Raw genomic sequence first — 25,369 nt, 5'->3', positions numbered from 1 at the left:
GTGGTGGGATTGCTGCCGTCTGCCCAAACTGAAGCCAATCTGGCATGTTGACACTGAATTGGTGTGAATGAGAATTTGAAATGATGAATTCAATGTTCTGAATGTTTTGAAAATTAGTGTAAAATCAGGAGTCGAAAGTAACAAATACATCCAAAATCCGAATATGTACGAGGACGATAGCACAACTGTGCATCACCTTGCTTTAACGCTGGTTCTGGCTTAACGGCTGCTGTGTCCCTTTATCCAAGAGCACGGCGCTACCATCGAAGTGAAATGTTCAACAGATCCAATAACTTTATCTGCCTCCTCACAGCAGGGTGATTTATTGTGCGTGGATGCTTGTAAATGCCATAGCTTACATATTGTATCACATCGTTTCAGTTTACAGTCTATTAGGCTGGGAGAGGAAAGCCCTGTGCGTGTTTATAAAATGAAGTGAAACATGGACCAACTGTAAGTTATAATAATAATAATACATAATGCTGTGAAACTAACAAACTTGTCGTGATTTACGGACGATTGACAGTCGAGCTTTCGTCTTTGAAAATCTTTACAAATGATGGCTTTTATTGATTGAGATGAGTTTTAGATGAAACTAATGCAAAATAATGGATCAAATGGATCAAAATCTCACATTAAAGTTTGGTTAAACTGGTTCACCTCTTCATGGGACACCACGCAACCTCTCTTATGAAGACGCAAAAGAACTGAACAGAGCTATTCATGGCAAGTAATACATTCAGTGCAAGTTGCAAACCCAGAGTTGAAGGTAGCGTGCAGAAGTTAGCAGGAGGTTTGAAATTTACTGGATATTCGTTTTCTACACACATTTTCTCAATCAACAAATAGACATTTTCCCCATTCTGATTGCTGTAGTAGTTGCCAATGGGAGGCAGCTACTTACTACAGGTGACGTTTTGTTAGTTATATGTTATTATGTTGAAACGGTATGAAATTAAATGTTTAAAATATTCACCAAAAATCAACAAAAATATATTTTCTCATTCTGATTGCTGTAGTAGTTGCCAATGGTAGACAGCTACTTACTACAGGGGAAGTTATGTTGAAGCAGTATGAAGTTAAATATTTAAAATATTCACAAAAGATCTAAATCTAAATCTAAATATTTAATTTCATACTGTTTCACAATAATGGCAAATATCAACAAAACTTCACCTGTAGTAAGTAGCTGTGTACCATTGGCAACTACTACAGCAATCAGAATGGGGAAAATGTCTATTTGTTGATTGAGAAAATGTCTTTCGAAAACGAATATCCAGCAAATTTCAAACCTCCTGCTAACATATGCACGCTGTTGAAGGTGTTTGAAAGTAATCATATCATTCTTACATGTATGAGCAATTAACATTTTCAGTTTCTGTCTAATTTAAATCGTTTTTCTCCAAATGAGCTGTGTTTTACGCCAGTTTTTATTATTATCATTATTACTATTGGCAACTAGAATCAGCACATTCTATTCAATGGCATCATGGGGGCGCACCCCTCCGCCACGATCCACGCATGCGTAGACACCCTTCTCAGATTTGACAATCCCGGGGTCCACCATAGGCTACAGCCCACTATATTGCAAGGCACTCCCGCTAGTAGCGCATCACTCTCTGCACCTGCCTACTTGAGCTGTTGTGGTGGGAGCGTCGGGAGGAGTCATTATTTTGCAGGGGGGGACATTCGTCGTCGGAGGAGGAGGAGGAGGAGGAAGAGGAGGAGGAGGAGGAGGAGGAGGCATTTCCGAGACGCCGACAGAAGCGTGTAGGCACAGCTTCAGCACCACACCGTTGAGGAAAGCGTCCAGATTTCCTGTCATAATTATTTCTCAACTGTTCAGTGTGGCTTCGCCGAGCAGGAGAGACACCTTTTCTTCTTCTTTTTTCGGGGGGAATACTCCGTGAGAACAAGCATTATACACAGTTTTGTGGACCTGCTGGAAAGTGTCTTCTTAAACGGCTAAAGGTAGGTAGTCAAAGCGATATCGTGGTTTTGCTGGTGTGGTTGTATTGTATTTTTTTTTGTGTGTGTGTGTGTGTGTTGTTGCTAGCATCCCGGTAGCATTACGCTTTCACCGCCTGCGTTGCTAACATCAGCACATAGGCGAGGTCCGGGTTCTCTCGTTCATTATTGTGCGCCCATGCTGTACACGGGTAAATAATAGAGAAATCACTGCAGCCGAATACAGCGCAGCCCATTATACGACTGTGAGCTTTTTTATTGCTTGTATTTGCTGAGCTGTGCTTTTTTTTCCTCCTCGCTCTCTCTCTCTCTCCACTAAGCTAAAAAAAAAAAACACCTCCCACTCTTGCTAATGTTTTCCGAACCGCACATACACCGAGCTCTGCTATCCAGCGAGCCGAGTGCTGAAAGCACTGCTCCGCCTGCGAGCCTCGTCGGGCAACGGGCGAGCTAAAGATGCTAGGCTAGGACAACGGCTAAAAGCTAACTAACGCCGGCTACTTTGTGCGAGTAAAACGCGGTGGCCGCCACCACCACACCTGCACCAGCAGCGACATTAGCCAGATGTTGGGTAAGTTATTTGTTGTCCTCCGGTTGCTCCAGTCGCGTAAATACCCGTTGCGCGTATACTCGTAAATACCGTTATTAACTCCTACTTCTTTGTTTAACTGACATTCACATGCACGGTCCAAAATAAACTCCATTGTTTCACCGCAGCTGACTCATTGACACAACCTGTCAGTCTTTGGGGGGGGGGGGAATTGTTTGTGTTTTCTTTTTGTCTTTTTGTCTCATATCTTGACTGAGAATTGAAAGTACACAATCGCATCCTTGCCTCGCCTCACCCTGCGTGCACAACGTCACTTGACAGAGTCAGTTCTCCATTTGCTCCTGTGACTTAATAAGTCTGATGAGGTTAGATTAACCCGGAAATCCTGTCGATTTATCGAGTCTAATTGTGTGCAAACAAAGTTGGTGGATTTAAAAAAATGAAATCTCTCCATTGCCTGGCTTGTAGACGTGCACACAGCTGTTGAGTGACATATCCACTCTGCAGCCACTTTGTGTGTACCTAATAAAGTGACTGATCAGTGTATGTCACACAATTGCTCCTATGCAGAGGTGGGAAGTAACGAAATACATTTACTCAAGTTACTGTATTGAATGCTTTTTTTGTGTATTTTGTATTTTTTAAGTACAATTTAAAATCAGGATTTTGTATTTTACTTGAGTACGTATTGACTCAAGTGTTGTACTTAGTTACTTGATAAATCCTATCCGTTACTGAGTAGAAATAAAAATTCAGCACAATGAAGACCTACAGGGGGAAAAATATGACGTAATATCCTGTGTAGCGCCGGGCGCATGAGCTCCAAAATAGTTTTGGATTTCTGACCCCTTGTCATATTTCTACTACCCTCACACCCCATGCAAAGTAACTAAGTAACATTTACTTAAAGTACATTTCAAATGAACTACTTTTTACTTCTACTTGAGTAATATTTCATCAAAGTATTGGTACTTTATACTTGAGTACAATATTTTAGTACTTTTTCCACCTCTGCTCCTATGGTTATATATATATATATGCTCCAAGGTGTAACTGTAGCAAAACTGTTGTAAAGTCATCATATCCTGGACTCTTCGCATGCTTGGATGTTTGGATGTTCACTCGTGCATTCAGCAGTGCACGCGTGAAATGCCAGAACCCGGTGCATTTATGTCACCGTGCCACAGTCGTGTGTCTGTAATTGGAGATATACGGAATCCCAGAGGCCTCTGGAGGTCACGGCGTCCGTATTTAGAACCTGAACTTATGATCGGCAAGAAGGAATGCGAGGGCGTATGGTGTTTCCTTCCATGTCTGTTAGCAGGACGATGAAGCAGCCTGCAAAAAAAAAGGACGAGGTGTTAGGAGATAATATGTTATTGTATCTGCTTACGTTGCCATTAGAGTGCATTCGATGTTTATACACTGCCTTTAAATATCAAAAGGTGGGACTTAAAGTAACGTCTTGCCCGTAAAATTTGATGATTGAAATCTGTTTTAGTGAAATAGCAGAGCCTCTGTGTGTATTTGACTGTCTCTGAGTCAGTGAGTTTACTCTCTGCATTCAGAGAGTAATATGATACGGATGAGTTAATTTTTGACTATATTTAAAGGCCAACTTTTTTTAAATATATTTATAAAGTTCCGTTCAGGGCCCACGGTTGGTGTAGTGGTTAGCACTCTTGCCTTTGCAGCAAGAAGACCCGGGTTCCTGGGTTCAAGCCCCGTTTGGAACAACTTCGGAACAAGGGCCTTTCTGCAAGGAGTTTGCATGTTCTCCCCGTGTGTGCGTGGGTTTCCTCCGGGTTCTCCGGCTTCCTCCCACAGTCCAAAAACATGCGATATGGGGATTAGGTGAATTGGTCACTCTAAATTGACCGTAGGTGTGAGTGTGTGAGTGATTGGTTGTTTGTCTCTATATGTGGCCCTGTGATGGACTGGCGAACTGTCCAGGGTGTACCCCGCCTATCGCCCAATGTCTGCTGAGATAGGCACAGCACCCCCCGTGACCCTCTGGTGGAGGATAAAGCGGTAGATAATGGATGGATGGATGGATGGAAGTTCCGTTCAGGACAGGACATTTAATACACTAGGTTCTGTTGTCAAACAACACACGGCATGCGATATGTTGCGAACTGAAATGAGTGGCACAAATAATCTTACAATCCTGTCATGTAGGAAACCATTGATTATTTTTATATAAACACATTTATGGGTTACTTTTTTTTTTTGCTTTAATCAAACATTTCATCCATTACATATTGAAAATAAGTGTTTACTGCTGGACTGAATTTCATAGAATACCGGATGATTTCTATAAAGTGCTTCAGACTGTCTGACCATCAGTATTTAACTTAGATCAGGGCTGTCAAACTCATTTTCTCTGAGGGCCACATCAGCATAATGGTTACCCTCAAAGGGCCAGATGTAACTGTCATACAGAATAAATGTAACTAAATGTAATGTAAAATAAAGGTAACTACTCTTTAACATATTGCTAAATAACGTTCTGTATCTATATATTACTTATTCAAGTTATTCAATATGATGCATTATAGATGCAGCCTGGTCCGCGATGGTGATTCCCGCCACATTGCGGGTAACGCAATCGCCATGCATTGTGGGAAATGTAGTTTATGGTCAACGCGCGCCCTAAAGCAGCATAGACCTATTTTAGCACAGATTTCTTAAGTCCAATTAATCACTCGCGGGCCACATAAAACGACATGGCGGGCCACATCTGGCCCCCGGGCCTTGAGTTTGACACACGTGACTTAGATGATGCTAGAATGTTCCATTTATAATAATACAAAACTGTAAAATCCAGAATAATAACTTGCTTCTGAAATGTTTTGAGAGTCTATTAATGATCACAATTGTTATTATCTTTTTCCTCACTTGGTCACAATGCATTTTACCATTTGCCTATTGAAGAAGAAAGAAACAACACGAAATTGCAGGAAAAATAGCTTAACAAGACCTGTAATAAATAATCAACATGTCCTTAATATTAACTAGAGGCTGACAAGGCAAGAGCTGTGAATCATGATTCGAGACTACTAAAATGCGGGCAGACTTTTCACTGCCCTTTGGGAAATAACTGCATATGTGTATCACTGTCTAACCATCTGCTTAAAGCCATCTTGTCTGCGAGACCTATTTGTTTAACCTTTGGGATAATTTTTCTGTCATTTAACACAAGGCTGCCTCCATATCCTGGATTATGCTCTATTATTGCTATGTATGCATAAGTAATTGAGAGCATGTTTTCTAATTACTTTCCCAGCTTGATAACAAACTAATTTTGGTTTGAGTTACAGAGGTAGACCCACATTTACAGGCCTCGACTCTCACCTGCGTGTAATCATGGAAATGTTTTGGCATAGTTACGACATGCCCGTTTGCAATAAAACTCCTGTTTGTGTTACCAAGGAGTCGCATAAGGAAACGCCATAATTCATGGGTGAGACTATTCGATCAATGGTGGCCAAGAGTGCATTGTGTTCCCTGTCTCCCAGGAGAGGAAGTGATATTGGCTGAACACCATGGAACCCCCCCGTTTGTTGTACTGAAGCAGATCTGTAAGGTAGCCATGGCACCCCCACTAACTGGAACAGGATTGTTTCACCTCTCTGGCTCTCTCTCTTGCCGTCTCTCAGCTTCTTGCACAAATACTTGATACTGGTTAAGTGATGAGAGATGAGGCAATAGAAACAACACCGAGCAATCAATAGTTGTGCCGCCACATCTACCACATCAATTTTAACTCTCCTAACCCCCGGGGTTTGTATTACCCTATGCTGCAATGTGGATCTGCACCAGCTGACAGCAGGATTTTTAGCACCACATTTGGAGCCTGTATGTGCATTTCCTCATGTTTTCAAGGCGACATCACGTCTTCTCTTTAGCCTCATTTCCACCAAGTGCTACAATTCAGTTCAGCTCGGTACTTCAACGTTATTTGCATTTACATTGAGAAGGGTATCAGGATAACCCAAAACCAGTTTTTGGCACATTCCCTTTTGGAGTAACAAGCACAGTGGTATGTTCTCTAAAGGGTGGAGGTAGATACGCTGCAGTACGTACAATTTTGTCAATAGAGAATCTTGTCTTATGTGGGGGACAACATCTGTGTTTTTCCATGCAGCCTGCAGCTGCCTCTGAAACAAAGCTTCTTGTGATAAAAAAGCCACATGCCAAGAAGAAACAACAAGGAATAGTGGGTGTCCTCCTTTTGTTGCTCTTTGCTTACTGTGTTGCATTGTTCTTCTTCTTCTTCTTCGTGGAATTTATTGGTGTGCTACACTGTGTTGCACTGGAATGACGTTATGCTCTTGCATTATTACCTCAATAGCTATGCTAGCTAAGTTATGTATCCACACAAGTCACAACAGGGGGGCTCTGTTTAAACTGCACCGTGGCAACTGAACTGGACTGTACCACTTGGCGGAAAACAAGACAATCATATAAATGCAATACCAGCAGTTGGGTGTGGGGGCATTGGGTCTTGTTGACACACCCTTGGTGCTCAGCAAAATGGCTGTTGCAGTCAAAATTATTATTATTATTATTATGTTTATTTGCTGGGGACAGATATGATTCATAGAGAACCACACAGCGATAATCCCATCACTCCATTTGTAGCTGCTGCTAATTTCCAATACCCCGTCTTGAGCAGCGACTTTAATCATCGTTACTTAGTTAGAAACTGCTCATAGAGCATTACAGATCAAAACCAGAACTCGGGCCGATCCCCCGGTCTGTCTCTATTGAAACGGATACAAATGCATTTTATGTAACTGCTGTGTTTCCTTCATCACAGCTTGCTTTGGGTGGAAAATATTCAGTCAAAATGTTATATCTCACGTAGAGCATGCGGGATGCAGCTTAATGTGATGTTGACTTGATGATGCAGCTCCCAGGTCTTCGTCAGACACACAAACTAATCAGATGTGTGTTATCTGTTTTGTTTTTTTAGCCTGTGTGCCTGTATGCGGGTTACTTTTTCACATGATGACATTTAGCAGTATTGCTTTTATGAATTTCAGTTTTGGCAAGCACCACTTTGATGTGATGGTGAAATGGCATGAAATTAGAGACCAGCTTTTTGAATCATAAGTTGTGTATTCATATCGAAAAAACCTACGTTAGGAATGAAAACGTAAAAAAGGCTTTGAAACATCTATACTACTCTGTCAGATTCTACACTTTTATTAATGCACTGAATGAACTGTGTTGAAAGTAGGGTATTTAATTGAAGTTGTCCTGTGATTAAATTTGATTAAAGCGGACCTAGACCGGAAGTTTCAATTAACGCTGTTTTTTAGTGTGTATCTGCGTCCTTACCTTGTTTAAGAAGCCCTGAAGGTTCAAAACAAACAGTTCAGTCACTGAACCCGGTCCGGTTACGCAAACACCGGTTCTCCGGAACAGCAGATCCTCCTGCTCCGGGCACTAGTCCGGGCACATCCGGTTGCGTACATAGAACCGCAGAATAAGAATAACGTCCGCTGTGGAGGTGTTTCACGAGCGTCAGTGTCTTCTGACTCTGGGTCTGACTCCGGGTCAAAGTCATAAAAGGGACTGCGGCGGGGAATCGTGAAGAAACTATTTTTAAACACTGTTAAATCAATGTTTTTATTATGAGTAGCAGTGCATCCACCGTTCCAGAGGGGGGAGCTGCGCTTCTGAGAGCGGGTGTGCTGAAAATGTCACTTCCGGGTATTGGCCAATCACAAGACAGTTGGGAAGCCGGGGTGAGAGTTGAGTCTGAAATATCGCGGCTGGGGAACAGCGTCAGAAAAGAGGATTTCTATCGGCTCGTTTACAGCAACTAGGAGTTTTTGACCTCCATAACTAACATGTATGTGCAACAGGACCACTCTATGTGAGCTTTAATGCACTGAATGAACTGTATTGAAAGTAGTATAGTAGTGTTGTCCTGTGGTCAAATTTGATTAAGGGGTGCAATTCCCGCTTGTATTGTTTTAGTTGTAGTGGGAAATGGGCACACATAATGACAGAGACTAACAGTTTTGTCAGTTCTGAGCGTCTAAAGTGACAACAAAGCATTTATCGAGCCGTGGATTGTGGATTGGATCATTACATTAATAGCGGGATGTGCCTCACTCTAAGTATTCATGGAATTTGAGCAGATTTGGTTTGAACCGTGAACATCAAAGAGCGTCTTCTGAGGGTATAAAATCTGCATGTCCATGTCATTTTTGAAAGTCATAGTCATGGTAAGAAATGGATTTATTTCCGGTCATGTTGTTAGTGAGAATGATCAGTATTTTTTTTTTTTATGCAGTACGAATATACCTTACAAAGTTGCAGTAGAGTGGAAATGCATTACACATTCCAGCATCTGATTCTACTACATTATTCATTCCATTTTCTCTTCTCTTTTGTGATATAGAATGGTTTCATTTTCCAAATTTCGATATTGACAAAAAAAAAAAAAATACAATTACTTTCGTACTATATTGAATGGAATAATAAGTAGATTTGTGTGTACTTGTTTTGTTAATCATTCTTACTTGCATAGAAACAGGCAATATGGTGATGTAGCATGTGTGTATTAATGAAAGGGCACAATGCAGTTTATTAAACTGAGAGTAATTCTAGAGGCGCATGTTCTTCTTATAGGAAGTTCTCTGTGACTCTGTCCTCTTTTTTTTTTTTGTCATCTGATTGTTTTTAGCTAGAGGCCATTTAAATTCCCAGACCTCCCTTTTCCTGAGTCTCCTTTCCACCCCCCAACACAGACAACATCAGGGGCCAGTAGGGGCTCCGAGTATTGTCCCCAGCTTCTCCCCCCCACGTTGTGTATGCATGCTCTGTCTTGGTGCATTAACTTTTCCATTGTTAGGTGACTGCTTTTCTTCTATAGCCTTACAGAAAATCTATATTCCGTCCAGGGGGCGATTCCAGGATTTTTTTTTTACATCCAGGGCTTAGCCTAAACAAGCTTTCAGCTGAAATCTGTGGACATAGAATGCATATTCTTCTTCTTCTTTTTGTTTTTTCTTGTCTTTTATATTAAGTCAAATATTCATTTCATGAGTCAAGATGGCAAGAGGCAGATCTTTTCCTATAAATAAACCAGAAACTAGGGTGTTAAAAGCTTACAATAAGCCAGCTGCTCACTGATGTTCATAGAAATGCCTGCCTTACGAATGCAACAAAGGGTGCATACATTTTTCAGTGTTTTCCCCCATTTTCTCTCAAATGATCCTTATAGTTTGCTTTCCATTTTGTTCGTTTTTTTTCACTCACTATTGCCCACTTTTAACTTAATATTTTATCGCCTTAAGTCCCGCCTCATACTGTACATCAGGGTGAACTGGGTTGGATGCTACAGATGTATAATAGATTGTGACCTCATTGATTTGACAGCACAGTCACTGAGACAGAGGCTATATTACTTGTTAATGGAAACCCTTTTATCTGACAACGTCAGCTGTTTTAATGCACACTCTTTTACTTTACCGAGCCGGACCATGTGTCCAAAAAGGACACAATAAGTATGATGATTAATGTCAGATGATGGAAGGATTGATATATCGTCGCTCTCGAGTTAAAAATGGGGAAACTGTTAAATGCAAAACCTTTTGCAAGTTTGTGATACAGCAGGTAATGTGTTCCCCCTTAATGAGTGTTTGTGCAATATAACTTTTCTTTGATTTCTGTTATTAGAAATCGTCTCTGAGTTGTTGCCAAGCGCCGATGTTTAGCTCGAGGGTTCAGCGAGTTTGCAAAGTTTGTGAGCGTTCGGTGTTATTTTTAATGCAAATTTTCTGGTTTGTGTCTTTGATATTAGCAACAACTTTTGGATTGGTTTACATGTGTGCGTGTGCGTTTTAGAACTGAGAAACTGTCAGAAGCAGAACAGGAGGCTGATCGTAAATGGCTGAAAAAGAAAACCCTAGCATTTGCTGAGAGAGAAGATTTTGACCATATACCGTAACCCCATGCTGTGGAATTACACAGCTGTGTTCATTCTTTGTTTGACCCATTTATAGTAGACCAGTATCAGAGTTTATTCTCAAGACAATGGTGGATTGATGACCGTACTTGCTTCGCTTAATCCCATGGCAGTAGTCATAGGTTGCCTTATTTCTCTTCTTAAAAAAGTGCAGTCATTGTTAACAGTAGAGATTCATTACGGTGGATGAGAGCTGTTTTTTGTCACCTTGGGGGAGTAATGAAATGCACTGTAATGCGTAGTCATATTTAATGTTTTAGAGGAGCATCATTTTGGGTTAAAAGGGCTATAAGTCATGACCAATAGACTGTTCCCCCCCGCACACCTATTATCGTGCTTGTATATTGTCACATTTAGGCAATTTATAATGATCCAATGCCAGGTCGGATGATGCTCATTATACCAGTTATACTGATGGCGTTTTTACACTTTATCATCCTGTCATAGCACTTGTTTCAAACTGCTATTAGAAACCTCTTTGACGCCACCGAAATGGGTTGCAACTGTCACAGGGGCAGAATAGAGCGCTTCTGAATTGGGCTTTTATCAATGGTGTTAAAGTAGATGTTGAAATGGTGCTTGAAAGGGCATTGAATGATGAGCAAATTGAACAAATTGATTAATGGGTAAAACTAATTAGATTTTTTTAATAGGTATGGAAAGACTGTATATCTTCAGTTTCCTCATACAGTATGACAAAACCTTTAGAGCGTTTTTTACACTTTTAGCTTCTTCGCTGCGTTTTCTTCCGAACAAAACATGTTCACGTTGTGTTGCGTTAAGCAGAAGCGGCTTGAAGTTTTTCCCCCGGTAATATTTGCAGTTTTTATGCTTATTATTATTTGCACAATAAATACTTTCGTGTCATAACGTGTTTCCCTACTTGATCTGTAGTTTAGAACTCCGGTATCATCTTAACATTTACCACAACGGATCGTTTTTGGCACATATTTGGCACATATCCATATTTGATGAATTGTTGTGGTCAAAGAGATTTGGCTGCAATATCCCTCCAACGGGAAGTGGGAATTACATTTTTTTTTTATCACATTGTACAGCATATTATGCAATTTGAAGTATTTAACAGTTCTTCATATGCTTTGGCTGCTAAATCCAGCCATTGCACTCGACTAGGTGTGCATTAATCTTATTGCTTTTTACATTTTTGTTTATAGACTGTCATGTCACATCAAATATATCCCGAAGGAATAAATAATAATAAAACATTATTGTAGGGGAATGAAAAAGCTTTGAGCAGTTGACGGTACAAATGCTCAGCTATAGGCATGTTGTGACAATACTAATGTCAGGTCTGTTATTTACAGGAGGAAATGAACAGAACAAGACGGATTATAGGTCGTATTAAGTTAACTGAGGAGGACGAGACTGGGTTTTGGAAAGACGTTGTTAAACACGTGATCTGACAGGTTCGAAATACGCTGCTGCTTGAGCAGCGTATTTCAAACCTGCTAAAGGTGTCTTGATACAGAATTCTTTATGGACACCTATCTTCCAAACAGAGGCCGGTGTTTTTCAGAGGAGGAGTTAAATGTGATTTGTAAGGTTTTCTTCTTCTTCTTCTTTTTATTTATATTTAATTCAGAAGAGAACATGATTGCTTTAAGAGTTTCACAGGTTGTGCTCTACTTTGATCAGCCTCTGTTGGCCACTCTGAGCACGGGACTCTGGAGAGCAGCGATATGACAGGTTGAGCCTTGACTTCTGCTTTTAGAGAATCTCCCACTACCACAAAAAAAAAAAAAAAATTCTGCTTGCTTAACTTGCTCTGAATCTAGGTCAGTGCAGTGTTTTGGAATAAAAACTTTCCCTTATAACAAATGACAGGGATTTTAGTCGTAAAGTTTGAGTTCTATTGTAACGAACCTACTGATGCCCATTTTAAGCAGCACTTGTGTTCACATCTTTAAAGGTGCATTGTGTAATAAAACTAAAACAACTGGCCATAAAATCCTCCTAATATGTCACAGAGACTCAGGAATAATGTTCATATAACAAACTGAACTCACCAACAACAACAGTACAGACAAAATATTTCCATAAAAATAATATTTTGCAGACTGCAAATCATGTTCATGTTTTGGAATGTGGCGCCACCTATCGCCGTCTACCAATCATTACAGTCAGTAGAGTCTCCCATGGGTTGCCAGTTATGTCAGAAAACGGAACCTCAAAGACCGCTGTATTTTGAATTTGAATGTAGTAACCGTTTTTGGCCACATTCTTACATATGGCACCTTTAAAATTACATGACAAATGTGTGTGTGTTTTTGCGTCCATCTCCTGCAGAATTAAGCTCATGTCGGCCTATGTTCGATCAGTCACAAGTAAAATATTAACAAGCTTTCAACCTCAAGGAGTGTCTGTTTGGGCAGAGATAATGTTTTCTCTCATTTTTTTTTTCCTAAGTTAGTTTTTTCTAGAGGGCCAAAAACATGCAGATTAGGCAAATTGGACGCTCTAAATTGACTGTAGGTGTGAGAGTGAATGGTCGATTGTTTCTATGTGGCCCTGTGATGTGATGACTGGCAACCTGTCCCAATCTGTACCCCGCCTTAACCCCCTATGTCAGCTGGGATTGGCACCAGCACCCCCCCCGTGACCCTCATGTGGAGGATAAAGCGATAGACAATGAATGACATCCAAACACATCACAATGAAAAACGGTAGAAGATGAATGAGGGAGCTTTTCTTCGAAAACGCCCAGTTTGTAATCGAGGTTTGATGACAGCAGGTGTTGTCCTACATTATGTGTGCGTTTTGCTGTGTTGCTAAATGGGAAAAAGAAGAAAGATGTTGACACGCTCTAAACCCCCTGCTTGTGTTTGCTCTTGGCGTGACCTTATTTTTTCGCTGCTCCCCAAATGCTTATCATGTATTAACCTCATTTGTTAATACATCCATCTAGTGATTTTAAATCCATGCCAACACGGACTTAGAGAAAAGTCTTGGTCCTTGCATTTTAGACCACGACATGAAATATAATATAACCTTCAATAACATTGAAACGCAAGTGTAAGGAGTCAGGATTTTGACGTGAAAAAATTCTAGTGTATAAACATCATCGGTGATTTGGATGTTGGCAGTTTAAGCTGCAGAGAAACTGTATGTAAATGTACACCTGTGTAATTTGTCATACTATACGTTACTGTGAGAGGATGTTATTGATGGAAAATGCAGGGTTGATGACTAAATGTTGTCTCCAGAGCAGCTACAGTTAATATTAACCCACACTGGAAACAAAATGTGACATGTAGGTAACATCAATCACATGATCGATTTTCTCTATACATCCTGTATAACGATTTCTGTCAACATCCTGAGTGATGAGAGAGCAGTTTTTTGAGGCACCATGTGCTGAAAATGTGTCTTCTGTACATGATTGTTAAACAGGTGGTTTGATATTATAGCTTTAATTTAAAGCTCACATAGAGTGGTCCTGTTGCACATATATGTTAGTTATGGAGGTCTACTTACATACATGAACTTGTTTTTATGGTCAAAAACCTCCTAGTTGCTGTAAACGAGCTGATAGAAATTCTCTTTTCTGACGCTGTTTCCCAGCTGCGATATTTCAGACTCAACTCTCGCCCCGGCTTCCCAACTGTCTTGTGATTGGCCAGTATCAGGAAGTAACATATTCAGCACACCCGCTCTCAGAAGCGCAGCTCCCCCCTCTGGAACGGTGGATGCACTGCTACTCATTATAAAAACATTGATTTAACAGTGTTTAAAAATAGTTTCTTCACGATTCCCCGCCGCAGTCCCTTTTATGACTTTGACCCAGAGTCAGAAGACACTGACGCTCGTGAAACACCTCCACAGCGGACGTAATTCTTCTTCTGCGGTTCTATGTACTAAACCGGATGTGCCCGGACTAGTGCCCGGAGCAGGACGATCTGCTCTTCCGGAGAACCATTGTTTACGTAACCGGACCGGTTTTTTTCAGAGATCTCGCTGAGCCCGAGATTACAATAAAACATAGCGTTCTCAGCAGTGGCTGAACTGTTTGTTTTGAAACTTCAGGGCTTCGTAAACAAGGTAATGACGCAGATACACACTAAAAAAAACGGCGTTAATTGGAACTTCCGGTCTAGGTCTGCTTTAACATTTCTGTACTCATACGGTGTATGGAGCCAGGCCCTGTAAACTTTTACTGCAAACTTTATAAGTGTGCGTGAGTGTGCATCTGGAGAGAAGAGCAGCAGATCAAAACAAGGCGTCGTGGTACAATGTCATCTTTCTTATTTTCACCTAATTAGTCCACCTTGTATCGTGTTCAACACAGGCTGCCACGGTAAGACTTGTGCTGAGGAAATGCCGCAGAATGCAATGCATCCCTGGGATGCATGGGATTATGAGTTCAATGGGTCCTTTTTTAGATTTGAATGCGTCAGGGACACGAGGCATGGACCTATAGCAACATGACTGACTCATAAAAGTTTTTTGTTTTTTTTTGTGGAATAACAATTGAGTTTAGTGCCTGGTTAGAATTACAAATCTGCTAATTTGCTGAAGCGCTGAATATATAGTACGTGACTTCCTGTTAGAGGCTGAGCAGCAGTGCAGTAGTAGAGTAAGCGGTGGCAGAGGTCAGGCTGAATTATGCTTCTCAGTAGGACGAGCAGTTCATAGGGTGCAATACGTTGTACATTTTGGGGGAAAAAGCCTGGCCACAGACAGTGGGGGTTTTGTTTTTGTTATTAGGGCCACAACAGTACAAGTTATTACCATTTTCTTCCCCCGTTTTTGTTTGCTGTTTGCCTGCAGACGCTGTATGGGGTGACTCTGTATAAGAGGTGCTCAATCAATAGACTTACAAAACCAAGTTCTGACTCAGCAGAATATCTGTCTTAACTGTCGCTGCTGCTGCTGTTTGCCTGCTTTTGTTGAGATTCACTGATCAAACTGCCACAGCTTTCTCTTTTTCAATGAGGCATCCTAAACGACCAACGTGACAACCTTGGTATTTTTTATTTTTTTTTACAACCATTAAAACGACCATGCATCAGTCACTTTTGACAGTAAAAAGAAAGAAAACACAATCAAAAATAAATGTACGAGTCCCCACAATATCTCCTAACTGACAGTATTATTTAAAATGAAAATAGTCATCGGGAAGTCGCTGAGGCAACATCTGCCAGCTCTTGACTCTGAATGTCAAGATCATAGAAAGTGGCTTTATAATCACGGCATGAGCTAAAAAGCCACCGATCGGATGCACTAAAGGAGCAGAGAATATGTATTTATTTAATTAATGTGAGAAATTATCAAAAGACTTGCTGTATTTGTATATCTCAGTGTGTTTTTCTCTATTTACGGTCCTGTATCACACTTTCCCCCTTTAGGATTTGCACATCGCAGTACTTTGTGCAAAGGTAAACCAGGTAGCACTCAGCCTTAGCCAGGAGTAAGTCAAGTCTGCCAAGCTGCAGTTGTAAAAGCACACATTTCTCGAGGTAATCTGAACCTGAAACTTGATTTACTATTTCGTCAGAGTGCTTCATGTACTGGACTGATGATTGGACTCGAGACTTATTTATTTATTTAGAGTATTTTTTTGGGAACATGTCCATGTACGAAATGCAAGCGTGTCAGCTGATCTGAAATGATTTATGTCTGAATTGTTTCAAAGGACATGTTAATGAGCTGTCCGAATCCCTATCTCCATACGTCAGTACCTTTTAGTACTTGCTGTTCAATTTTATACTAGATTGAATACTGTTTTTTGTTTTGTCAATACAAAATATACAGGGCTAGGTTCCTGCCAACATTAACATTCTGCGACTATTGCTTTGATTATCATTAAACTGTATTTATTGTTTGTTTCATGTGAGCACATGCACATTATTCTATGTTTTTTTTTTTTTTCTCGTTTCTGATTAATTTTTGGGTGTCACACCGGGGTATAAATATCTGTAACGGTAATTTTTCAACATGACAATTTAATTAATTGAGAAAATAGGAGACTGATTAATCAATCATGCAATGAATCATTTCTTGTAGGCAGCACTTCGTTCATTATAGCGGCGTAGAGGGGGGGGGCATTTTAATTTGGTCAGTGCCGTTTTTACACTTTACTGGTAAAATAGTTAAAGGTGCGATATGTAAGAATGTGGCCAAAAACGGTTACTACGTTCAAATTCAAAACATCGAGGTCTTTTTAGGTTTCGTTTTCTGACCTAACTGGCAACCCGTGGTTGCTCGGTCGCTGGGACTCTACTGACTGCAACGGCGGTAGGTGGCGCCACATGCACGCAAAACATGATTTCAAAACATAAACATGATTTGCAGTCTGCAAAATATTTGTTTTAATGCAAATATTTTGTCTGTACTGTTGTTGTTGGCGATTTCAGTTTGTTATATGAACATTATTCCTGAGTCTCTGTGACATATTAGGAGGATTTTATGGTTGCTTTAGATTTATTACATAATGCACCTTTAAACTGCAAAAGTGAGACACACACACAGGTCTGTGCAGCTTTTTCCATAAGCAGTTGACCTTAACCACAACCACAATTTAAATCTTACCCTATAACTTTTGATGTTCTGCCTTAATTAGCACCAGCTCTTGGTGTCTTTGGGTTTACAATGTCAGTGTTTTAGTCCGAAAAAAGGTCCTAAAGAGGTAATAAATACAAATACACACGCGCACAATCACATATTCTAGACATGTACACGGCTCAGTTGACACCTCGTCGAGCGAGGTAATTACTTTAGCAGTTTTCCCTCCGCCATGTGATCAGCATTATTTCTGGAAATAGCTGACAGAAGCAGAACTGACCTAACCCTAATATTATTTAATGGCCAATAAAAACAAACATTCAGTGACAAAATAGCTAAGTTTTATTGGAAAAGCTGCAATGGTGATCTCCGTACAGATGCCACAGTTACCCCCCCTGCTTCCTTTATGTGTTTAACAGTGTATAACAAAACCGGATGCCGTTCAGTCAGACATGACGGGAGTGTTAAATGTTTGTCCTTGTGCTCTCATTCTCCGTGTACGCAATTTATGTCTCATTCAAACACTCGCAGTTCAAATCCCCCATAATGGATGTTCGGCTCGCGCGTGATGAAAAGAGAATTCCGAGGCAAAGCGGAAATCGAATGAAATGAAAGCAATTAGAGCCACAACAAACTGTGTGGATAATTATGTTGGTTTCAATATCTTTAGCCTTCTTAACTCGAACAGTGACTTGAGCTCACGCAGTCACAGCCACAGTTGTGCAAAAATCCAACACCAATACTTGGTTAGAGAAACAATGCAGCTTTGAAGTCGCTAATGCAGGAAAACCTGTGGGATTTGTCAGCACTTTATTTGTTTCATCGACTTTATGTGATTGATTTTTTGTAATGTATGTGAAGTATGCATCTTAATTAAAGGTGCATTATGTAATAAATCTAAAGCAAATGGCCATAAAATCCTCCTAATATGTCACAGAGACTCAGGATTAATGTTCATATAACAAACTGAACTCACCAACAACAACAGTACAGCCAAAATATTTGCATTAAAAAATAATCTTTTGCAGACTGCCAATCATGTTTTGGCATGTGGCGCCACCTACCGCCGTCTACCGATCGTTGCAGTCAGTAGAGTCTCAGCTGCCGAGCAACCACGGGTTGCCAGTTACGTCAGAAAACGAAACCTAAAAGACTTCGGTATTTTGAATTTGAATGTAGTAACCGTTTTTGGCCACATTCTTACATATGGCACCTTTAAACTCCGTAATTCTTTGTTTGTATCATAATCTGTCCCGATTGTTGTGCAAATGGAAAGTAAACACGAGTAGAAGTAGGTGGCAAAGCTCACAGTCTTCACAAATACGAAGGACGTTTAGAAATTAGGGTCCGGTTAAACTCGCCCTCGGGGTGAAAACTAAAACACCAGGAGTGAACTCACTATTAAGAGAGAAATATAGACCTTCCATATGAGCCTGCTGTGCTAACAACTGACCATCTGTGCTCGCATCTGTGTAGTTATTGCTTAAGAAGAGTGTTTCCGTACAAGATTTACAAGATAATGGCTGATTTTCATGTGCATATTAGATAGTGACACATAAAAGTGTACATAATGAGAACTCACCTGTATGTCTCGCTATGACTCTTGACAGTGAGCAAGCCGAACACATGGTTTGTGGGAAAAATGGTAAGAATTATCCAAATTAATTTAGATGGAGTCTGATTTAGGGCTGAACCAATTGCTATATATATTTTGAATCGATTAATCCGTTTGAGTGTTTCTTTAAATATTCCAAACAAATTTTGTGGTTTCTCAGCTTCTTCAATGTGAATATTTTCTCATGTCGTTGCTCCATATAATAAATAAATCATCAAAACTGAAACGAGACATCTGACAACATCATCGATCAAGATTTTCCGACATTTTCTGACATTTTATGAGGCCAAACAAGAACTGGATGAATCGATTTGGGAAAATAATGTACTGTGATTTGCGACACCGCACAATAAACAACAAAACAACACACTGTTTCCAAATCTACATCATCAATATACAGTCAGGACCATAGAGAAAACAAAATAATACACTATTAAGCCTAATGCAATGGATTAGGGTACGGCAATAACACAACATTCAAAGTAATGTATAATACTATACTCATAAGTTTTTCTCAACTTTATTTTAAAAATGCATGAATCTATGCCTACAGTTTTTAATTTGAGCGGACTGGGATTTTTATTGCAATGCTGGGGGTTGTTTACAAAATAAAATCCTGGAAAATGTCAAGCAGGTGCCCATTTTAATCCCTGTGCATTTTGTTCGTTCCAAACCCTCTGAACCACAGCCACCCTTTACCAAAACTTGTCCCAGGGCAGGAAATAAAAAAACATATTTGTTGAGGTTATTTGGAAAATAGACGGTAGCAAGAGAGTAAACAATGGTTGTCTAAGGTGTTCACTGCAAAAGCAGGTGACGAGAAAAGTTTCCAGAGCTTTCTTACCATCAGTATTTTCTTTTTCTCACACAGTAACATTTTTTTTCTTCGTCTGTTGTGGACATGCTCACACAGTTGTACACAGCAGATGGCAAGGCATCAACAAAAAAAAAATGTGACTCACGTTCTTCACGAAAACATGTTTGTTGAATTGAACTGATCTGCGTCTCGCCAGCTTTCATTGAAGAAGGCTGAGTTTCGGTTACAAATGGACATGGTGCACTGAACTGCTTTTGAGTCATATTACTCTTAACCCTTGCTAAATTGCAGTGGGAATAATACACACGTCCTTATATGGACATCCTGGGTGTGTGTGTGTGTTTATACGTCACATCTTCAGGCTTTACAAAATGTGTTTTTCCATGTTCTTTTGTGTTGTTTATACTTGTGCCGAAGTGACCAAATAGAGCGTTTGTATTTTGTTTTTGTTTGACATAGTTCTAAATATGAACACTATTTGCTCAGGTGTGTTTATATAGCTGGTGAAAATGGTGGTTATGCTAAAAAAGATGATATAAGACACTCTATATTGCACATTCTATATAGCCTCAATGCTCTGCGTTGTAGGAGTTGAAATCGGTGTCTGCTTTTTAAACAAAATCACTGTCTGGTAAAAACAACTCCACGCACATTGCCTTTCAAACTAATTGATCAAACTCTGTTATGTTCTGTGAATTTCTTTGGAACGTCAGTGATGTCGTGAATTTGGGCTTTGATTGTGCACTCCAGACTGAATAACGTCACCATTTTTGTGCCGACCAATGGAAACACAGACAGTGTGGCTGTACACTTTTGTTTTCTCCCCCCTTCATGAATAGTAACTTAATCTGTCGGCGGTACCATTATTGATACACGGTGGGGAGATTTTTTTTTTTTTAGAATTTATTTGCGAAATATATCCCCAGAAAGCTTTCACTGCTGTCACGTTTGCTGTTAAATGGTGCAGCTGAATGTGCTGACTAACAGCATTAGTGATGACAGCCCCTTTGACAGATGATGGTCTCTTAGGTGTTTTCATTCTAGCTTTGTGAGAAACTCTCTTATGCAGGAACATTTTCCCCCTGAATTTTATCTTGCTTATGTGCCATGTTCTTGCAGGTTTTTATGCATAAATTGCAGGGGGGGGGGGTTTTCCACAACAGAGGAAGTAGTTTGTGTGTATTTGTGTGGGTGTGTGTGCAAAATGACTCACGACAGCAGAATTATACAGGCTGATTTTAAGTGGTAATATGTATATGTGTGTATAAATATGTATATATATGTTTTTTTTAGTGTGTATCTGCGTCAATGCCTTGTTTAAGAAGCCCTGAAGGTTCAAAACAAACAGTTCAGTCACTGCTGAGAACGCTGTGTTGTATTGTAATCTCAGGCTCAGCGAGATCTCAGAAAAAACCCGGTCCGGTTACGTAAACAGCGGTTCTCCTGAACAGCAGATCGTCCTGCTCCGGGCACTAGTCCGGGCACATCCGGTTGCGTACATTGAACCGCAGAAGAAGAAGAATAACGTCCGTTGTGGAGGTGTTTCACGAGCGACAGTGTCTTCTGACTCTGGGTCTGACTCCGGGTCAAAGTCATAAAAGGGACTGCGGCGGGGAGTCGTGAAGAAACTGTTTTTAAACATTGTTAAAACAATGTTTTGATAATGAGTAGCAGTGCATCCGCCGTTCCAGAGGGGGGAGCTGCGCTTCTGAGAGCGGGTGTGTTGAATATGTCAATTCCGGGGTACTGGCCAATCACAAGACAGTTGGGAAGCCTCTACGCTGGCTGGCCAATCACAACACAGTCTGTCTTCTGGGGGTGAGAGAGTTGAGTCTGAAATATCGCGGCTGGGGAACAGCGTCAGAAAAGAGGATTTCTATCGGCTCGTTTACAGCAACTAGGAGGTTTTTGACCATAAAAACAAGTTAATGTATGTAAGTAGACCTCCATAACTAACATATATGTGCAACAGGACCACTCTATGTGAGCTTTAAGAAAACGATAACAAAAAAAGGTTTTTTATTATAAACCGTGGCTTGCAGAGTGCATTTATGAAACAGCAGTCCACACTTTCACGTTTTTTGGAGCAACTAATTAAATTCCAAAATACAGTGAGTAGTATCTACTAATCAGCCTTTCGAGAATAGCTATTTTGTTCGCCCCCACATTCACAGCAGCACAAATGCAACCCTCACTCCACTGTCAAATCACATGTACCGTGACCTGAGTGTAAGTGAATTCCTGCAGATTTTCGACGATTGAGGTATATATTATTTTGAGGAAACTAATGTCCGACTTGTGGTTTCATCAGTAGCTCCAGGTTGCTAGTTCTACTGCTCATCTGTCTTAACTCCCGATGTGTAATAGTAGAGGTCTCTGGCCCAGATTTGTCAATCTAATTCCAGTTCTTTGTTCCCTTGTGCCTCATTGACATTGGCAGTAGACCAGGCCCAGTCCCAGCTGGCCCATTCTGAAATTGCTCACTGTAGAAAACCCCATCCGCTCAGTAACAACATGACAGCACACCCTCTCGCCAGCTGTTTGGTTTCTCGCATCCACCCAATACAACCCCCCGCTGAGATAATGTGTTTTTAAAATTCCCTGAAATGAAATATTTCAAATTAAAGCGCGGGTCGTCCAAATAACTGTACAAGTGATGTTGCTGAGCTTATCTCTAACCGTGTACGTTTTTTACTATGGTTTTTGCCGATCCAGGAACGAGGTTCTTGGGGCAGGCAGATTAGCTGAATAAGTGGAACTCAAGTTTGTTATTCCCTTTCCTTTTTTTTTATGTAACGCTCCAGCACATCACTATCACCATGTAATAATGTTTCTGAAGAAATGTGGGCAAAGAAAGGACACAAATAAATCAAAGGATAAAAAAAAAATGTGCCTAATTATGACAAGCTACACAAATGTTTAGTAGTTCTCTCCAGGGGAGTGGGCAGTCGTTGATTAATGGTTTAGTCGGCGTGTTTGGCAATGGTGTATTGTGAGTATTTAGTTGTGTTTTTTTTTTTTAACATAATGTTTGACTGTTTTTACAGAATCTATAAAAGCACATTGTTTTTCAAAAAGGGACATGCTGACATTAGCAAATGAGGCAAAGCCAAACAAATACGCTCACTTCAGGAACATTAGGACAAAGAAACGGCAACTTAACAGTATGTGGTTTTCAAACTGAAAAGTTGGCTCCCTGAAGCCACTCGTTAGCTGATTGAGTCCATTTCTTCCTCACTTTTGTTCCTTTTTACATAACTTTTTTGACACATTCATTTCTGCTCTGCTAGGTTTAACATTTTTTTTACATTTTCTTAACCTTTTCTAACCAATTATACACTCCCCCCCCTCTCCCCAACAGGAACCATGACGACCGCCACTTCCCCCATCCTGTTGAAATGGGATCCTAAGAGTCTTGAGATCCGTACCCTGACTGTGGAGAGGCTTTTGGAGCCCCTGGTGACACAGGTAGTTACTTTTGCTCTTTGGCATAGAACTAACAACAACAAAAAAGCTATACCATATACCAATAAGCTTAAAACATACCTGGAACCTATGCTCTTCCTTTGATGGTTTTGATGTTTTATCGCGTCTAATGGCATCCTTGAGCTCAAACTGTGTTATACCGGGTAACGTCCAAGGCCTTTTGCTCATTGCCGCTGATTTAGTTGATTGTTGATTTTGTTTTATTTGCTTTCAAGCTGAATAGATGACCAGACAGGGGTTATTGTCAGGGTTACAAATAACTGCAGTGTATTTTAGAGCAGAGGTGTCAAACTCATTTTGTTCAGGGGCCACACGCAGTGCAATTTGATCTCAAATAAAATAATAGACATAAAAAAATAATACATGAACAACAAGAACTTACAAAATAGGAAAAAAATAACTGAAATTTCAATAATATTATCCCTAAATTTACCATTTACTCATCACACAGGTAGTTTAGTATAGTATTTCAACAACAAACTAACCCTGCGGGCCGGATCAGACCCTCTAGCGGGCCGGTTCTGGACCACGGGCCGTATGTTTGACATCCCTGATATAGAGTAATGTTTTTTGTTTTTTTTAATGACCTGTAGGTGGGTGGTACAGGTGGTTTTTGCAGCATAAAGAAGCAAAAAACACTATTGATATTGAGCCATCCGTTCTATATTCCATTCCTAAACCTAATATCTAAATCATTTAGTATCTTTCTGTAATGGTTAATACACCAGTTTGTAGAAGCTCTTTAAACTAAATGATATTTTTAATGGGAATATAATTACTGAAAAAAAAAGCACATTATTATCTTGTGATTAAGATGTCAAGTTATAGTTATTTACTTTTATTTGATATGATGATAATAATAACAACAACTAAACATTAATCAAACTCAAGCTTTTTAGTGCGTCATACTACTTTAATTTAATGCTTTCATTATTTTGCCTCTCCTGCATTACATTTTTGTTTTGATGGCTTTGTGTTTCATGTTCATTTCTTGAATGTGGCTATTTCTTTTTTTTTTTTTTTTTCCCGTGCTGGGTTATGCTCACTGATGTTTTTCCTTTGTGTTGCTTTGTTCAGATAGAAAATGTTCTGGTATACAATACTCCTCGGGCCTTTTTCTTCCGCTTCCATTCATGCATATGGTATATTTAGGCGCAGACACAATATGAAAAACAGTTTGAAGGTTTGGGCGCTAAAGCGTTGTTCTAAAAACTACCTCTAGGTGTCACGTTTGACTTGTGATCTCCTGTAGCTCTTTTTTATCACATTTGTGACATGACACGGTTGAAAAAGCACCAATGTTGATGCAATTATCGATGGCCGAATTCTATTTAGCTTCTCAGGTTTCAGTCTCCCGGAGTTGCGTGCGCGCTGACCCGCTGTCATGGCTTATTGTAAGAAACAGAACCGCTGTTAATGGCAGGAGCGCGATAACAAGGCGGCGTCAGCTGCAGGGAACATCTTTTCATTTAGTTTAATCTGGAACCCTGACAGGTAACACACTTTTTATCCTTTTATCCTGTCCTCAGCCAGAGGCTGCAGCTCACAGAGACATTCCATTTCACTCCCAACCTTTTTTTTTTACCACGCACAAATGCTGAGTGTGACACACGTGATGATGACAAACAAAAACATTGTCAGATATTGCAAAAAATAGTTGTCGTCCTACTACACTTACAGCAGTGTGTGAAAGCTGCTTTGTTGTAGGTATTGGCTGAACCGTCTAAGACTCTCCATCCAGTCTATTTACTCTTCAGGCCTCTGGAGAATGCTTTAGTTTTACTGACTTTTATTCCAGCTTTACCCGTTAAAAACAGCAGTAAATAGCCCTTATTTTTTTTAATCTTCCGTTATCTGCTACTGGAAGCAAAAGAGTCATTTCACTGAGCAACAAAAATACAACAAAGCATTCGTGTAGACGCATGAAAGGATATGTAGGGTGTTAGAAAAACGGTGGACTCGACAATAAAAAATCCCACAGCCTTGCAAACAGGAAAAGGGTTTCATCATGTTTCAAAACATGACTGTTCTGCATCTCATCTTTCAGCTTTTTTATCAATTCCACAGACAAAGTCGCGTTTACGGAAAGTCACAAACATCCGTTTCGTCGGAGGAGGAGAAAGCCGATCTTTTGCATCGTAGGGAAATAATGCACGTTGTCAGCAAAAAAAAAGAAAAAAAAAAAGAGAAAAACTCAATTTTCACTGTCCAATTAGTTTCTAGTGAGGTGTATCCGCTCACTCTGTATTTCCATATAGCACCGTGTTGAGGAAACGTAAAATACCCACTAAGAGATAATTGAATATGAGCAGTTAAGAAATTCAATCCACTTTACTTTCTTAAGCTTTCTGAGCTTCACTTATTGTTGGGACATTAAACATCACAATCTCCTTGTTCCTGCCTGTATACATGTTTTTGGACATA

At 40.1% G+C, this 25,369-nt stretch overlaps 1 protein-coding gene across 2 annotated transcripts in view; it reads left to right on the top strand.

The window, feature by feature from the left end:
- The first annotated feature begins 1,854 nt into the window (after positions 1 to 1,854).
- ctnna2 (catenin (cadherin-associated protein), alpha 2) overlaps positions 1,855 to 25,369 on the top strand; it is a 262,995-nt gene continuing 239,480 nt past the window's right edge. The window contains exons 1-2 of one of the 2 annotated variants that reach the window (XM_083909549.1): positions 1,855 to 1,971; positions 22,821 to 22,927. In XM_083909549.1, coding sequence (XP_083765675.1) covers positions 22,826 to 22,927 — 102 coding nt within the window. In that variant the 5' untranslated portion in view covers positions 1,855 to 1,971; positions 22,821 to 22,825. Of the gene's footprint in view, positions 1,972 to 2,463; positions 2,540 to 22,820; positions 22,928 to 25,369 lie in introns of those variants that run through there. The other variant, XM_083909548.1, reaches the window with a different exon arrangement.

The sequence above is a fragment of the Microchirus variegatus genome, assembly GCF_963457635.1.
Source record: "Microchirus variegatus genome assembly, chromosome: 23".
NCBI lineage: Eukaryota > Metazoa > Chordata > Actinopteri > Pleuronectiformes > Soleidae > Microchirus > Microchirus variegatus.
The sequence above is the reverse complement of the archived record's forward strand: the minus strand, read 5'-3'. Positions and strand labels throughout refer to the sequence as shown.